At 41.5% G+C, this 18,164-nt stretch overlaps 1 protein-coding gene across 1 annotated transcript in view; it reads left to right on the top strand.

Annotated features, from left to right (window-relative positions):
• The window catches only part of LOC122558798 (host cell factor 1-like), a 117,392-nt gene extending 110,528 nt beyond the window's left edge, over positions 1-6,864 (top strand). Inside the window, exons 25-26 of the mRNA XM_043707576.1 lie at positions 2,107-2,164; positions 3,121-6,864. Coding sequence (XP_043563511.1) covers positions 2,107-2,164; positions 3,121-3,166 — 104 coding nt within the window. The 3' untranslated portion in view covers positions 3,167-6,864. The remainder of the gene's footprint in view (positions 1-2,106; positions 2,165-3,120) is intronic.
• The last annotated feature ends 11,300 nt before the right edge of the window (positions 6,865-18,164 follow it).

Below are 18,164 nucleotides of genomic sequence, written 5' to 3'. Positions count from 1 at the left end.
ACACCAAAATATATAGAGCGAGGCATCTGATTCATTCCAAATCTAAGTTGGCTGATAAAAGAGCATAGAGTCATAGAGATGTACAGCACGGAAACAGACCTTTCGGTCCAATTTGTCCATGCCAACTAGATATCCCAACCTAATCTAGTCCCACTAGCCAGCACCTGGTTCATATCCCTCCAAACCCTTCCCATTCATATACCCATCCAGATGCCTTTTAAATGTTGCAATTGTACCAGCCTCCTCCACTTCATCTGGCAGCACATTCCATACACATACACATACCATGCATGAAAAAGTTGCCCCTTATGTCTCTTTTATATCTTTCCCCTCTTACCTTAAACTTATGACCTCTAGCTCTGGACTCCCCGACCCCAGGGAAAAGACTTTGTTTATTAATCCTATCCATGCCCCTCATAATTTTGTAAATCTCTATAAGGTCACCCCTCAGCCTTCGCTCCAGGGAAAACAGCCCTAGACTGTTCAACCTCTCCCGATAGCTCAAATCCTCCAACTCTGGCAACATCCTTGTCAATCTTTTCTGAACCCTTTCAAGTTTCACAACATCTTTCCAATAGGAAGGAGATCAGAATTCGCACGCAATATTTCAACAGTAGCTTAACCAATGTCCTGTACAGCCGCAACATGACCTCCCAACTCCCGTACTCAATACTCTGACCAATAAAGGAGCTATGAACCTGCACTCCAAGGTCTCTTTGTTCAGCATGACTTCCGAGGTCCTTACCATTAAGTGTACAAGTTCTGCTAAGATTTGCTTTCCCAAAATGTAGCACCTCACATTTATCTAAATTAAACTCCATCTGCCACTTTTCAGCCCATTGGCCCATCTGATCAAGATTCAGTTGTAATCTGAGATAACCTTCTTCGCTGTCCACTATACCTCCAGTATTAATGTCATCTGCAAATTTACTAACTATACCTCTTATGCTCGCATCCAAGTCATTTATATAAACAATGAAAAGTAGAGGACCCAGCACCAATCCTTGTGGCACTCCACTGGTCACAGGCCTCCAGTCTGAAAAACAAACCTCCACCACCACCCTCTGCCTTCTATCTTTGAGCCAGTTCTGTATCCAAATGGCTTGTTCTCCCTGAATTCCATGTGATCTAACCTTGCTAATCAGTCTCCCATGGGGAACCTTGTTGAATACCTTACTGAAGTCCATATCCACCATTCTGCCCTCATCAATCCTCTTTGTTACTTCTTCAAAAAACTCATTCAAGATTGTGAGACCTGATTTCCCACGCACAAAGCTGTATTGACTATCCCTAATCAGTCCTTGCCTTTCCAAGTACATGTACATCCTGTCTCTCAGGATTCCCTCCAACAACTTGCCCACCGAGGTCAGGCTCACTGGTCTACAGTTCCCTGGCTTGTCCTTTCCACCTTTCTTAAACAGTGGCACCACGTTAGCCGACCTCCAGTCTTCCAGCACCTCACCTGTGACTATCGATGATACAAATATCTCAGCAAGAGGCCCAGCAATTATTTCCCTAGCTTCCCACGAGTTCTAGAGTGCAACTGATCAGGTCCTTGAGATATATCCACTTTTATGCGTTTCAAGACAGCAGCACTTCCTCCTCTGTAATATGGGCATTTTTCAAGATGTCAAATTGCATTTAAACAGTATCTTTCACAACTTCATGATATACCCAGAGAACTGTACACCAGTAGCATTGTTGTAATGAATGAAGAATGATAGCCAATTTTCACACATCAATGAGAAAATAAGTAGAAAATATATTTTATTGATGACATTTGTTGAAGATAAATATTGTCCAAGACACCAGAGGGGACCCCGTATCCTCTTCGAAATAGTGCTGTGGGAAGCTTTGTTCTGCCCCCTCATCCAAGAGTTAAATAATAAAGCCTTGATTTAACATCTCATCCAAAAAAGCACCTTCAACAAGATAGCACTCCCTCCATACAGCACCACCTGGATTATGTCTTCAAATTGCTATAGTTTGATTTCAACCCACAACCTTCATATTGAGATGTGTGTTATCTATTTATGGTCAGTACCTAAAATTAGTTTGGGGAGAAGGGAAAAGTTGATTTTAACAAGTTTCTGTTTCATTTTTTAGATACAAGCAAAGATGGAGCAAGACCCGCAATTAAGCGATCTGTTGCATCCTCTGATGAGTGAGTATTGTGGAAACTGCTCCTGTTAAGAATTTAATTAAGGCTCATTATGTGCCTCCTCACACATGTTTCCCCAGTTAGCCATTGAATCAGTTATGTTGCAAAGTTAGGAGATAATTTGAAATATTGGACTTAAAGAAAATACATATTGTATCAAATACATTCAAGGGCTCTTCTGAAAGTGGGATTAATGCAAATTGAGGTAATGTGGAAGGAGCATTTCTGTGTGTCTCTAACCCCATGCAGTACATGTCCTGGGAATGTTTAGGGACAGTACAAGCAGAGCTTTACTTTCTGTGTGCCCTGGCTAACAAATTGACTGAAAGTCTTCATCCTTTTTTAGGCCAGAGCCAAATCTAGAATCAATGGCACTTAAGGATAACAAGCAGACCATCCACTTCTCCTCTTACATGATTAAAAGCTGACTTCATTCTAGATCTGTGTTTTGTGTCTGATTCTTCATGTTGAGTATCAACAGGCTACATAGCTGAAAATCACAGCCCTTCCTGACCATATCCAGAAGAGGCAATCCCTTATTGCACCACCAGAAATGGAAAATGAATTTATTTTGCCTCTTTCCCTCCTGTGCTGAGGTCAGTTGGAATGTCCATGTTATTGCTGAGCCTGAGATCAGCTAATGTGGTTCACACCAGGGGCACTTGTGATCTGTTCAACTTGACAGTTCAGAGGTGCTCCAAATCGGTCTTGCAACAGGTCACCAGCAAGAATTACAGGAACCAAAATTTCTCTGATCAAGGTGGTGAACTGTTACCAAAAAAAATTGTTGAGTTCTTTTTCTGGAAAGGTCATTTCAAAGGAGTCAAAGACCTGTTTTCTTGAGGGTTTTAACTTGACCTTTTGAGTAACCCATTTACTTTTGTTTATAAGGTAATACAAACTTGAATTCCTTTTGTAAGATTAACACTCATTCTCTTCTCTTCCTTTCACTGGAACAGCAAGCTAATAAGCGTGAATAAGAAGCCAAGAGGAGATGGGTCCTAAATTCCACGTGCATTATGAACTTGCGCCTTTTTATTTTAAATAACTAAGAACTTGACTAGATTCAGAACCTACTTTGGTATATCGGCACACCACCCAGCAGGAGGATTTTGCTTCAGAAGAACCAAGTCCTTACTTTTATTATTGCTCATTTTAAGAGGACAAGAATCTCATTTGAAAGTACCTGCAGTGAACTGATGGTATTATTTGAAGGAAAGACACCCTGTTGTATTGAAGTGTATTTACCTGCCAAATGATCCAAATCGCCAAACGTATTTTATTGAGATTTCTCATCAGAGTACTCTATTTTCAAAATCTATAACTGTCTAGTTCTTCCTCATCATCCCACAGCCATTTTCAAAACAGCAATAATTTCTTCCAGCATGTCATGTGACTGTCTCTAACTCATTTTGTTTTGACAACCTGAAAATCCTGAGACCAGAGTGTACATCCAGCATTATCAATGATCTTGCAGTCTTTAAAAGGAATTGTTATTTAGAACTTCAAATGACCATTTCTCTCTCGTAGACCTAATGAGGATAGAAGATTACTAGCTTTTTAACTTTGTAAGTGAACTGTTGTGTCTCTTTCTCTGTCATAGTGTCTCTCCCTTCCTCTCTCCTTTTTACTGCCCCCTCAATTCCCAAAACTCTTAACCTTTGAATCCTGAACAAACATTTTTCAATTTATGCATCTTCACTCCATCCCCAAACCCAACTTAATGCTTCAGCTGTCTCCTGCTTAAATATGTGTGTGTGTGTGTGTGTGTGTGTGTATATGCTATTGCGTTATACTTATTAGAGGGAATTGTGAATATCTAAAATGTTATGGTTTGGTTTGACACTGCCACTGGACAATTCTGTCATAGGTTTACACAAAAGGAAACTGCAGTGTTTGCTGCTTGTCAGGACCGTTGGGCCATGTTTTAGAGTGAGTTCAAGTTTTATATTAAATTGGGGTTGAGAAAAGCGGTTTTAACTCTGACCAGAAATGAAATTAATTCAGGCGTGGGTTTTTATGGAGGATGCTGAAGTTTTGAACCTTATAACATGTACAGTTCTAAGATTGTCTGAGGTAGCATCCCTCTGTTTGTCTGTGGTCGGTGTGCTATTGAGATGATTTCTGATGTTAACTCAAATAACTTGCACCATCCCAGACTGACGGGGAGAAGCATAACATGTATTTGTGTATGGGTCCCGCCATTCTTCATGTTGTTCTCAGCCCTTGAATATGCCCTCTTGTTCAGAATCTTGGTTTTCTGCACTTGCCCCACAGTTCTAACTTAATTGTGGTATAAAAGGTTTGAGATTGAGATTAGGTTTGAAGGGTGGCTAGGTAGGCAAAACCAACTTCCCTGCTTTACTGTTGTGCAGCCATGTCACAAGGAAATAAATGACATTGTGACTGGATCTGTGTATACAACTGAAGCAGTCTGTGGCATGACTGTATGGGTGTGTCTAACCTTTTCTTTGATATGTAGGGCTGTGACCCGCACGCACATTCCCATGATCACATCACCTGTTTTCAGAATGGTCTTTGTGCGTGTATCACATTCCAATGAGTCGGGTCATGGTTGGGAAGATTTGCCAGTTGGATTGATGGGTATTCACACAGCCTACATTTGGCAAGGAGTCAGGGAAGAGGACCAATAGATCCAGTATTCAACTACAAGACCTCTCCTGAGGTACTAGGTGGTTCCACAAGGGCTCCGAGGAATTTTGACTGGCTTTGATGGTCACCCAACAGTAACTGCTGGATCTGGTCAGACCACTCTGGGCTTCAGTACCATGCCTTGATGAGAGTGTAACATTTGTTACTTAGACTCATGAAGAGCATAAATTAATGGCAGCTGATGTCTGAAGCCAAAGCCATGTCAGAGAATCATAAGGGAGAATTGAGGTGGGAGGGACTTTTTCTTTTAGCTTTCATGCTCCAACTTTGAATAACCAAATGTGCTCAACTTCACATGTACTTTCTGTTCATACTGTAAGCATGCAGCACTACCTTTTGTTTTCCAAATCCTTTCACTTTTGTATTGGGTGGGTAGATTCTTTCCAGATCAATGTCTTGTACTCTTGTCTCTCAGATTTTTTTCACATTTTGGTGCCATTACACTAACGAGATCTGTCCTGCATTGACATGTACCTTCATCCCCTCAAATAACTTCCACCTCCATTGAACATATACCCATTAGAGTCTGTACTGTTGTATTAATGTATTCCAATGTGATATAATTACAGACCTATACACACCACTACCATATCCCAGTATTATATAGCAACTGATCTGTACCCTGGCATTTTATAGATCCAGGTATTCTGTCCAGGTACCAATGTGGAAGAACTATGTGTGATTTGAATCAGGAATATTTAGTTTCAAATGAATGAAAATTTCACCTATCCATTGTTACTCTGTACCAAAATCCTGAGCATCTTGCAATTTATTCATAAGCTACATTTGACTTCTGATGAAAATGGAATTTTTAAAAAGTGTATACATATATTTATATGGATTTAAAACGATACCCTCCAGGATGGTTCCCTGTGAAAATATGACCCATCTGTTCTGAAAGCAAATACTTGTCATTGGGCAAAACCTTGATAATGTTTTACTCTTTTTTTTCATGAAGCTCCTACAGAAGAATCCAGCATATTGGAAACATCCAAGTTACTGCTGGAATAAGAGCCAAGCCCCATTTCAATATTTTTGTTTCTTATTCTATTATAAATAATCATTTCTATTTAACTATCAGGGTAAGTGTGGACAAGGTTGGGGGATGGTGTGAAGCATTGCAGTCCTCAGCTATGGACAGCCACTCATTTCGTTCAGCAAGATACTCCGAACAACATCTCCAATGCAGCATAATAATTGCCGGGGTTTTGTTTGTCGGTGCATGGAAACCTAAGATTTTTAAAAATATACAATAATTAATCTGCAATTTTAACCTATATATCAGTCTGGGAGAAGGAAAAATGCTGATGTTTTCTCCCACTATCTTTTATTTCTTTACAAAACAAAATATATTCAATGTGTCCATCTAAATTTCATAATTTTGGAAACCGTACATTTTAATTTTCTGGATCTCTTCTAGATGTTGATGTTCAAAGGGTATACCCCTCCCACTGGTCATATGCTAGAAGTCTTTTGCTTAAGCTTTCAGGAAGATATCCTATGGTTTATTGTTTCTTTTGACAGGTAGGCCACTGGTAAGATTGGAAGGGTTTTGGTTATCTTGAGAGAGCTGTTCTCTCTGTACAGGGTATGTCTTTAAATGATGCAAAAAAAAAAGGCCCAAGTTTGGCTCAAGTCATTTTGTAATATTGTGTACAGCTTGGATAGGAAGTGTGCTAATGTGTTTTTTTTTTAAAGAAAAGGGTTTTGTATAGTTTTTACATGTTTAAACTGGGCAGGGAGGGAGGTGGGGGGAAATGCAAGTAGTTTAGAATTCGCTCTCCAAAAGATGGTATTTCCCTCTTTCTCCCGCCCTGAATTCTGTATGTAGCTATGTTTCCCCATGCTGTGAAGTTGGTACCATTTATATGTACTTCTCTGCTGCTTTCACCAGTTGTAATGAATTTATATTTTTTTGGATTTAAAGGAAAATGCGGAAAAAAACATTGTCCATTGTAGAAAAGTCAAAATATAAATCATTTTGCTACCTTTTTGTGCTTTTTTTTTGAATAAAACCTTTTTTGAATAAACATTTTTTTGTTTCCCTTAACTTAATCCTCTTTCTTTTCTTGAATCTATATTTTCAGTTGTCTTTGTTTGTCCCTCCCCAGTGTTGTCCAAATGCCCTAGGTGAAAACAATGACTGCAGATGCTGGAAACCAGATTCTAGATTAGAGCGGTGCTGGAAAAGTACACCAGTTCAGACAGCAACCAAATGCAGGAAAATCAACGTTTCGGGCAAAAGCCCTTCCAAATGCCCACGTTGAGAAATGTATCCTGAGGCTTTGGAGTATAGCTGAACTGTGTTGGCATTCAGGTCTAAAGTTCATTTCAGCAACAACTCTGATATTGTAATCTACCCCAAATTATACCCCCCCCCCCCATGCTATAAATCAAAGAAGGCACACAAGAAGAATATTGGGCCAGATGAAGGGGACATAAATTTAAGGTGAAGGGTGGAAGGTATAGGGGAGATGTCAGGGGTGGGTTGTTTACCCAGAGAGTGGTGCGCTGCCTGTGGGAGTGGCAGAGTCAGAATCATTGGTGACCTTTAAGTGGCAATTGGATAGGTACATGGATGGGTGCTTAAGCTAGGACAAATGTTCGGCACAACATCGTGGGCCGAAGGGCCTGTTCTGTGCTGTATTGTTCTATGTTCTAGATGATCAAAAGCTTTGATGAAGAAGCAGGTTTTAAGATGTATCTTTAAGATTCAAGAGCTGGGGACTTTGGGACTTAATCACCAATGGTGGTGTGATAATATCAGGGTGCATGAGAGACTAGAATAAGAGGCAGAGATCATAGGGCTAGAAGACATTACTAGGGAGAGATGCAGCCATGAAGGGATTTGAACACAAGGCTAACACTTAAAATTGAGACATTGGGAGCAAATGTAGGCCAGCAAATATAGGAACAGGCTGTTCAGCCCCTTGAGCCTGTTCCACCATTCACTGAGATCGTGGCTATTCTGTGTCACTCACTCCACGTACCTGCTTTTGATCCATAACCCTCATACCTTTCGCTTAACAAAAATTTCTATCTTAGATTTAAAATTAATAACTGATCTGCCACTGGGTGCCATTTGTAGAAAGGGGTTCCAAACCTCTACCATTTCTTGTGTAGAGTTTCAACATCTTGTGTAGAGAAGTGCTTCCTAACTTTTCTCCCAAATGGTCTAGTCCAGATTCTTGAACTATGCCCCCTGGTTCAAGAATCTCCAACTGTTGCAAATAATTTATTTACCCTGTCAAGTTATTTGTTCCTTAATAACTTGAAGATTTCAATCAAATCACCCTCAACCTTCTAAATTGTAGCAAAAACCAGACTAATTTGTACAACTTCTCTTCATAAGATAACCTTTGAAATCCAGGTATCATTCTTATAAACTTACATTATGCTCCCTCCAAGGCTAACATTTCCTTCCCTAGGTGTGGAGCTCAGATCTGCTCACAGTTTTCCAAATGGGGTGTAACCCAGGGTTTTTATGTAACTGCAGCATAACTTCTGTATCCTTACGCTCCAATCCTTGAGATATCAAGGAATATATATTCCATCTGCACCAGAAGGTGGTGATTGGTGAATGGAGCTTGATGCAAATTGTTCTGTGTCTCAAGAAGACTAATTTCAACCAGGTAAGTTGTTAAATTGGCCACTGTTGACTCCAATTTACAGAAAATTCAGGCAGAGTAACATGAAACATGGAAATGTTAGTGCCTGAGAGAGCATAGTCTTTCTGATGGTAATTCTTCACACAGTTTAATCCCATAGAGACAAATCTAGACAAATTATCCAAAATACTGCAATCCCCAATGCATCACAGACCAGCACCGTTCTATTTTAATATATATTATTTGCAATAAACTTAGATGTACAAATAGGCAGATAAACAGAGGAATTGTTTGTAAGTTCATGCATGATGTTTAGCCAAATCCCTAATGTTCAAAGAGGAGACAGGAACTAAACACGGGAAATAACTGGATAAACATTTAATGCTGGGCCATATTAAGTTATGAACCAAGTGCAGGTAAATAGGATTAGTATAGTTTACATTACATGGAGACAGGGTGGTTAAGAAGGCATTTAGCATGCTTGCATTCTTTGCTCAGACCATTGAGTACAGGAGTTGGAACGTCATGTTGAGCCTGTACAGGGTGCTGGTGAGGCCTCTTCCGCAGTTCTGGTTGCCCTGCTACAGGAAGGATATTATTAACTTGGAGAGGTTCAGAAAAGATTTAACAGGATATTGCTGGGAATGGAGGGTTTGAGCTATAGAAATAAGCTGGGACTTTTTTCACTGGAGCAGAGGAGGTTGAAGGATTTATAAAATCACGAGGGGCAAAGATAAGTAGCAAAGATCTTTTCCCTAGGGTGGGGAGTTCAAAGCTAAGGGGCATATTTTTAAGGTGAGAGGAGAAAATTTTAAAAAGAACATGGGGGAGACAGTGGTTAGTGTGCGGAATGAACTGCCAGAGGCAGTGGTGGATGCTGGTATGTTTAAAAGACATTTAGATAATAAGATTCATAGGAAAAGTTTGGATGGATATAGATCCAGGACAGGCAAGTGGGACTAGTTTAGTTTGGGGACATGGTCACCATGGACTAGTTAGAAGGGTCTGTGTTCATGCTGTATGATTAGTTCATTGATTGGAATAGGCACTTTGGCTCACCATCTCTATTTCGATTCTGATTGACTCAATAACTGCGTCCTACAGAGATGATATGCATTGGGTTGGACTAGGACGGCCTAATGTTGAGTTTCCTTTTGTGTCTCAAATTTTCCTGAAAGTTATTCCACAGCATAGGATTTGACAATGAGGCTGTCGACCAGTTCTGATGAAACCCTTCAGGCTTGGACTGGGGGGTGGAGTTCCCTGAAATGATAAATATTCAAAGCAACGTGTTCCAAAGGAAAGTGAATTTCAGTTCCCGTTTCATACAGTTGAATTAAACCCTTGCAGGCATGTGTGCAAGGCTGAACAATTTCCTGTATGAAAACTTCACTCCTACTCAAAGGGAAGTCCTGATTTTTGCAATCTTTTATCACCCTAGCTGCATAAACTTAGAAACACAAAGTATACTTTAGTAATTCAATTCAATGTGAATAAATGGTGCTTATAGAAGCAATATCGAGTCAGCAGTGACATGGGCTGCCTACACCCATCAAGGCTCTGTCAAAAATAATAAATGAGAAATATTCAAAGCAACGTGTTCCAAAGGAAAGTGAATTTCAGTTCCCGTTTCATACAGTTGTATTAAACCCTTGCAGGCATGTGTGCAAGGCTGAACAATTTCCTGTATGAAAACTTCACTCCTACTCAAAGGGAAGTCCTGATTTTTGCAATCTTTTATCACCCTAGCTGCATAAACTTTGAATTGAATTACTAAAGTATACTTTGTGTTTCTATGTGAATAAATGGTGCTTATAGAAGCAATCTCAAGTCAGCAGTGACATGGGCTGCCTGCACCCATCAAGGCTCTGTCAAAAATAATAAATTTCATTTTATCTGTCATCTCAATCTTCTGCCCCCCCCCAGGTCAGTAATCCGTGTCTAATTTGCAGTGGTGTAGCCATTCTTGTCCTTCACTTTATTCTGCATTTTGGATAATGTTTCAGTATTTCCATTCAGCACAGCTAACCTTCCTCTAACATTCAACAGCATTATTATCAGAGTTGAAGCCTTCCTCATCAACTTTCTGGGGATCATCACTGACTTAGTCAGTGGGATAAAAATAATCTGAACTCCTGAGCCTATCCCATTTTAAACCATGAAAAAAAATAGAAACAGGAGTAGGCCAATCGGCCTCTCAAGCCTGCTCTGCCGTTCAATAGGAACCTGGCTGATCCAACATTCCTCAGGTCCATCTTTCTGCCCTTTCCCTGTAACCCTTGATTCCTTGACTGATCAAGAAAATATCTCTCAGCCTTAAATACTCTGAATACACAAGGTCTCTGGCCCCATAGCTCTCTGTGGCAAGGAGTTCCAAAGGCACTCAACAACCTGAGAAAAAAAAAAATTCCTTCTCATCTCAGTCTGAAACTGGCACCCCTTTTATTCTGAGACTGTGCCCCCTGGCCCTAGACTCTCCTGTGAGGAGAAACACCCTCTCAGCGTTGACCCTGTCAAGCCCCATAAGAATCCTCTATGTCTCAATGAGATCGCCTCTCATTCTTGTAAACTTCAGTGAGCAGAGTCTCAACCTGTTTAGCCTTTGCTCATAAGACAGTCTCTCCATACTAGGGATTATCCTAGTGAACCTTCTCTGAACTGCCCCAATGAAATGATATCTCCTTTAATAAGAGGACCAAAACTGTTCACGGTACTCTGGATGTGGTCTCACCAGCCCCTTGTACAGTTGCAGTAAGACTTCCCGATTCTTATAGTCCAACCCCCTTGAAATAAGGGACAACATTCCATTAGACTTCCTGATTACCTATGCACTACTTTTCTGGGTTTTGTGCAGAAATTCCCCCAAGTCCCTCTGTGTTGCCACTTTCTGGTGTTTTTCTCAATTTAAGTAATGCTCTTTTTTTGTTGTTCTTCCTTTCAAAATGAACTTCACATTTTCCCACACTATACTCCATTTGCCAACTCTTTTTTTTCTACTTATTTAACCTATCAATATTTCTCTGTAGATTGTTTGTATCCCTCTCACAACCTGCCTTTCCAGATAGATTAGATTAGATTACCTACAGTGTGGAAACAAGCCCTTCGGCCCAACAAATCCACACCGACCTGCTGAAGCGCAACCCACCTATACCCCTACACTTGCCCCTTCACCTACCACTACGGGTAATTTAGCATAGCCAATTCATCTGACCTGCACATCTTTGGACTGTGGGAGGAAACCGGAGCACCCACAGGGAGAATGTGCAAACTCCACACAGTCAGTTGCCTGAGGCAGGATTTGAACCCAGGTCTCTGGTGCTGTGAGGCAGCGGTGCTAACCACTGTGCCACCGTGCTGCTATTTTTGTGTCATCTGCAAATTTGGCAACAGTATATTCACTTTCTTCCTCCAACTCATTAATATATTGTTATGCCACGGCGGCAAACCCTTCTGCTAATTAAACCAAACACACAGAAAAACTCACTATTCTTTAACACGAAAAGTGAACGTTAAACAACAATTACTTACAGCCTCCTTTCTCTTAAAGGTCTGTTATCTACCTCCAACGCTATAACAATATACTGATTGAAAAACTCACTATTCTTTAACACGAAAAGTGAACGTTAAACAACAATTACAGCCTCCTTTCTCTTAAAGGTCTGTATTCTACCTCCAACGCTATAACAATATACTGATTCAATAAAAGCCCCTATTAAAATTACATCAACTAAATTTCAAAACCACTAGCAACTGTTATCATTGGTGTCTGTCTTCTTTCAGCTGCAGATCTTCCTGCCTTCTGTTCAGTCTTTTGCTGCAAAGGAGTTTCATATAAAAAAGGCACCTTTGATCGAGATGAGATTCCCTACCGTGTGGAAACAGGCCCTACAGCCCAACAAGTGCACACCAACCCTCTGAAGGGCAACCCACCCAGACTCATTACCCTACCTTTATATTTACTCCTGACTATTGCACCTAACCTACGCATCCCTGAACACTATGGGCAGTTTGGCATAGCCAATTCACCTAACCTGAACATCTTTGGATTGTGGGAGGAAATCTACACAGACACAGGGAGAATGTGCAAACTCCACTCGGACAGTTGCCCGAGGCTGGAATTGAACACGGGTCCCTGGTGCTGTGAGGCAGCACTGCTAACCACTGAGCTGCCCCAAAAGTTCAAAAAAAGTTAGAATGCCTTGTAATATTCATAAAGTATTGGAATGTTATTTGATTCATGGAAGTGTCATGTTGTTCATGTTCATATGATCTCAAAATGTTTTTATTAAACCAGTATTACAAAAGACCAAATAAACGTGATACTATTTTCAGTCTGTTCTGTCTGCAAATACAACATAAGATATGATTGAAGTTGCAGCAAGTGTGCTGAATTAGCAATATTTATTAAGACATACTGACGAAAGAATGTAGCGCTTGGACCTTGTGGTACAATGGTAGTGTCCTAATCTATGGCCCAGGGCACAAGTTTTTGATTGGATTAGATTCCCTACAGTGTGGAAACAGGCCCTTCAACCCAACCAGTCCACACCGACCCTCCGAAGAGTAACCCACCCAGACCCATCTCCCTCTGACTAATGCACCTGACACTATGGGCAATTTAGCATAGCCAATTCACCCTGACCTGCACATCTTTGGACTGTGGGAGGAAACTGGAGCACCCAGAGGAAACCCACGCAGACACGGGGAGAATGTGCAACAGTTGCCTGAGACTGGAATCAAGCCTGGGTCCCTGGTGCTGTGAGGCAGCACCTGCTCCAGATGTTTGTCATAGCAACTTTCAACAGGTTGATTAGAAAATATCTAGAATGTAGTATTTGAAAAGCAAAGGATCATAGTGGCCAACTAATTACAATATACTCATTGCTTCAATACTGAAACCTGAACCCAAGACCAAATTGACAAATATTATTTAGTGAGCTTTAAAATGGTGTACCTTTGTTTGTTTGAGAATGCTATGAAGAGGTCGAGGGCAGGTAGGAGGCCAGCACGGGGTGTCCAAGTGGATGGGGTGTGTTGGAGGCGGGAGAAGGGGTCGTCAGAGGGTGGGCGGGAGTCTTGGTTAAAGAAGTAGGCACGGAGGCGAAGGCGGCGTGCTATGAAGAGGTCGAGGGCAGGTAGGAGGCCTGCTATGAAGAGGTCGAGGGCAGGTAGGAGGCCTGCTATGAAGAGGTCGAGGGCAGGGGTGTGTTGGAGGCGGGAGAAGGGGTCGTCAGAGGGTGGGCGGGAGTCTTGGTTAAAGAACCTTTGTTTGTGCCTATAATTGGAACTAAACTCATAAGCTTAATTTTAGTGTGAAAATTAGGGAATCTTAAACCTACCCACTTCAGAGTTTATGGAGCTCGGGCCAGGTGTAGCCAAACAGTTAACTCCCAGATGGCAGGCTGACAATATCAAAATGGCTTCACCTATAAAGGGCTCTACAGGATGAGGATTTGATTCTTCAGAATGCATCAAACTTAACTTGACTTGGAACCTGCTTCACAGTGCTCATTGCTGACAGGAAGCATGGTCTGTCACTGAAATTGACTTTGAGACAGGAGTTTGGTATGGAAACAACAGCGTGCAGACAAACCTTGAGTTAATATCCAGGTTGATGTTTCTTTTAAATTCTCTCTCGTTTGCTACTTGCTTTTCACAAAGCTACTTAGAATCATAGAATTGTAGAATCCCTACATTGTTTAAGCAGGCCATTTGGTGTAGAGTCCACACCTACCCTCCGAAGTGTGTCCCACCCAGACTCACTCCTCTACTTTGTCCCTGTAATCCTGCATTTCCTTTGACTAACCCAGCTAATCTGAACACTATGGGCAATTTAGCCTAGCCAATCCACCGAACCCGCACCTCTTTGGATTCGGTTGACTTGTGTTGTGGTATAGTTCAAGGAAATTGGTTGTTCTCTCAGGTTGGAATAAATGGACATTTTAACTCTGATGCTAGGCTGTCCATCCAAAGGAACCATGAAAACCAGGCTTAAGTGTGTTTCCATGAGGCATATGTGTTCTGTCATAGGAGACATGCGTTTGATGACCTAACCTATTCATTAAAAATTTATTCCAATACTTATTCCAATCCTAACAGTAGATATTAGACTCTACTAACCTGCTTTTTTGCCTCCCTTTTTGAATAAGGGTGTCACATTAACAATTTTCCAACCTATAAGACGATAAAATATAAGAGTAGAATTAGGCCATTCGATCGTGGCTGATATGTTTCTCAAATCCATTCTGCTGCTTTCTCCCCATAACCCTCAACTCCCCTATCAATCAAGAACCTATCTATCTTTGTCTTAAATATAGTCAATGACTTGACCTCTCCAACCCCTGACCCCCATGAGTTCCAACCCCTCTGGCAGAAGAAATTTATCCTCATAAAAGGTTGTGCCTTCACTCGGAGGCTATGCCCTTGGGTCCTCGTCTCTTGTACTAGTGGGAATGATTTTTCTATGCCGACTCTACCCAGGCCTTTCAGTATTTTGTAAGTTTCAAGTCTTTGAAGTGACAACCCCTTCATCCATGGGATTATTCTTGTAAATCTCCTCTGGACTTCCTCCATGCCAGCATATCCTTACTTACATACAGGGCTCAGAACCCTGACAATATTCTAAATGCAGTCTGACCAGAGCTTTATACAGCCTCAGAAGTCCATCCCTGTTCATGTCCTCTCAAAATAAATGTTAATATTGCATTTGCTTTCTTAACTGACAGCCCTTAAGAGAATCCTGAACTGGGACAACTGAGTCCGTTTGTGCTTCAGATTTCTGAAGCTTTTTCCCATTTAGAAAATAGTCTACACCTAAACCTACCAACGTGCATAACCTCGCGCTTTCCCATATCGTGTTCCACCTGCCACTTCTTTGCCCACTCTCCTACCCTGTTCAAATCCACCAACAGCCACTCTGCCCCTCCACCTATCTTTGTGTCATCTGCAAACTTAGAAACAAAGTCCCAGTTCCTTTGTTCAGATCATCAATGTATGATGTGAGTAGTTGTGGTTCCAACATGAACGTGCCATCCTGAAAAAAAACGCCTTTATCCCCATTCTCTGCCTTCTGCCAGTCAGTCAATCCTTATCCATGCCAGTACTTTGCCCCTGACACTGTGTGTTCTTATTTAGCAGCCTCCTGTGAATCTTGTCAAAGGGCTTCTGGAAATCCAAATAGATCACATCTACGGGCTCCTCCTTTATCTAATTTATTCATTACTTCCACAAAGAAGTCTTAACAGATTTGTCAGGCATTTGTCACCTCTCCTTGATGAAGTCATGCTGATTCAGCCCTACTTTATAGAACAATATAGCGCAGAACAGGCCCTTCAGCCCTCGATGTTGCGCTCACCTGTAAACCTATCTAAGCCTGCCCCCTACACTATCCCATCATCATCCATATGCTTATCCAAGGTCTGTTTAAATGCCCCTAATGTGGCTGACTTAACTACATTGGCAGGCAGGGTATTCCACGCTCTTACCCCTCTCTGAATAAAGAACCTGCCTCTGACACCTGTCTTGAATCTATCACCCCTCAATTTGCAGCTATGCCCCCTCGTACAAACTGGCACTTTCAAGTAGCATGGAAACATACCCTTCAGTCCAACCAGTCCATGCTGACCATGTTCCCAAACCAAACTAGTCACACCTGTCTGCGTTTGGCCCATATCCCTCCACACCTTTCCCATTCATGTACTTATAAATGTTGTAATTGGTAGCAGCATCTACCACTTCCTCTGGCAGTTCATTCCACACACCAACCACTCTCTACGTAAAAAGGTTGCCCCTCATGTCTTTTTTAAACCTTTCTCCTCTCACCTTAAAAACATTGAGCAGTACAGCACAGGAATGGGCCCTCCGGTCCATGATGTTGTGCTGAACATGACACCAAATTAAGCTAATCCCTTCTTCCTGCCCTTTGTCAATATCCCTCCATTCCTTGCTTATCTGAAAGCCTCTTAAAAGCCCCTATTATATCTGCCTCCACCTCTACCCCTGGCAGCATGTTGCAGACTCCTACCACTCTCTGTGTAAAACACTTGTCCCTCACATCTCCCTTGAACTTTCCCCCCTCACCTTTATATGTATGACCCCTAATACAGTATAAGACATTTCAACTCTGGGGAGAAACATTCTGACCGTCAACCCTAGCTCTGCATCTCATAACTTTATAAACTTCTTTCAAGTCTCCCATCAACCCCCACCACTCCAGAGAAAACAACCTGATTTTTTCTAGCTTCTCCTTATAGCTCATACCCTCTAATCCAGGCAGCTTCCTGGTAAATCTCTTCTGCACCCTCTCCAAAGCCTCTACCTCCTTCCTGTAATGTGGCGACCAGAATTGGATGCAGTATTCTAAGTGTGGCCTAACCAAAGTCTTATAAAGCTGCAAGATGTCATTATGACTCTTGTACTAAATTCCCTAACCAATAAAGGCAAGCATGCTATATGCCTTCTTTACAACCCTATCTATGTGTGTGGCCACTTTCAGAAGCTATGGACTTGAACCCCAGATCCCTGATTAACTGTATACATTTCCTTAACATTTGATCTCCCAAAGTGCAGCACCTACTTACCCAACTCCATCTGCCATTTCTCTGCCTATATCTGCAATTGATCTATATCCCACTGTATCCTGTGACAATCTTCTATACTATCCACAACTCCACTGATCTTTAAGTTGTCTGCAAACTAACTAACCCACCCATCTACATTTTCATCCAAGTTATTTACATATATAGCACAAACAGCATGGATTCCTGTGGAACACCACTAGGCACAGACCTCCAGTCTAAAAAAAACCCTTCCACTACTACCCTTTATGAGTAAGCCAATTCTGAATCCATGTGGCCAAGTCACTGTGGATCCCATACATCTTAATCTTCTGGATGAGCCTACCATGAGGGACCTTGTCAAAAGCCTTAATAAAAACCATATAGAAAACATCCACTGCTCTATCCACATCGATCACCTTCGTCACCTCTTTGAAAAATTCAATCATTAGTAAAACATGACCTGCCCCACACTAAGCCATGCTGACTGTCCATAATTAGGCCATGCTTTTCCAATATGCTCCCTAGTTTTAAAATGCTGCACTGTAGGGAAATGACCTTGGCTATTCACCTTATCTATGCCCCTTATGATTTTATAAACCTTTACCTGTATATGGTCACCCCTCAGCCTACTACACTCCAGGGAAAGAAAACCCAGCCTATCCAGCCCCTCTTTATAACTCAAACCCTCCAGTCTCCATAACATCCTTGTAAAACTTCTATCCACCCTTTACAATTTAATAACATTATTCTGGTAGCAGGGCGACCAGAACTGTAGCTGTCACATCACAAAGACTGCAATGGTTCAGAATCATAGAATCCCTACAATGTAGAAGCAGGCCATTTGGCCCATCGGCTCCACACGAACCCTCCAAAAAGCTTCCCACCCAGACCCACCTTTTTTTTAAAAGAGAATTAGTTTGTAGAAGTGGGGCTCCTCACCACCTTCTGAAGGGCAGAGTTTTTCATTTCAAAAATATACTTTATTCATAAAAATATTTTGATATCTGTATAATTGGTGATGCCATTCATATGTATACATTGCACATCTTTACATACAGAGATCAGACTGAATCATTTGTATATGCAAGTCTGTGTGTTGACCATCCAGATATTCTGCTGAGGCGTCAGCAGAGCCCAATTACTGGGTGGGCCCCCTGTTCGTCT

This window comes from Chiloscyllium plagiosum, chromosome 18, assembly GCF_004010195.1.
Source record: "Chiloscyllium plagiosum isolate BGI_BamShark_2017 chromosome 18, ASM401019v2, whole genome shotgun sequence".
Taxonomy (NCBI): Eukaryota; Metazoa; Chordata; class Chondrichthyes; order Orectolobiformes; family Hemiscylliidae; genus Chiloscyllium; species Chiloscyllium plagiosum.
The sequence above is the reverse complement of the archived record's forward strand: the minus strand, read 5'-3'. Positions and strand labels throughout refer to the sequence as shown.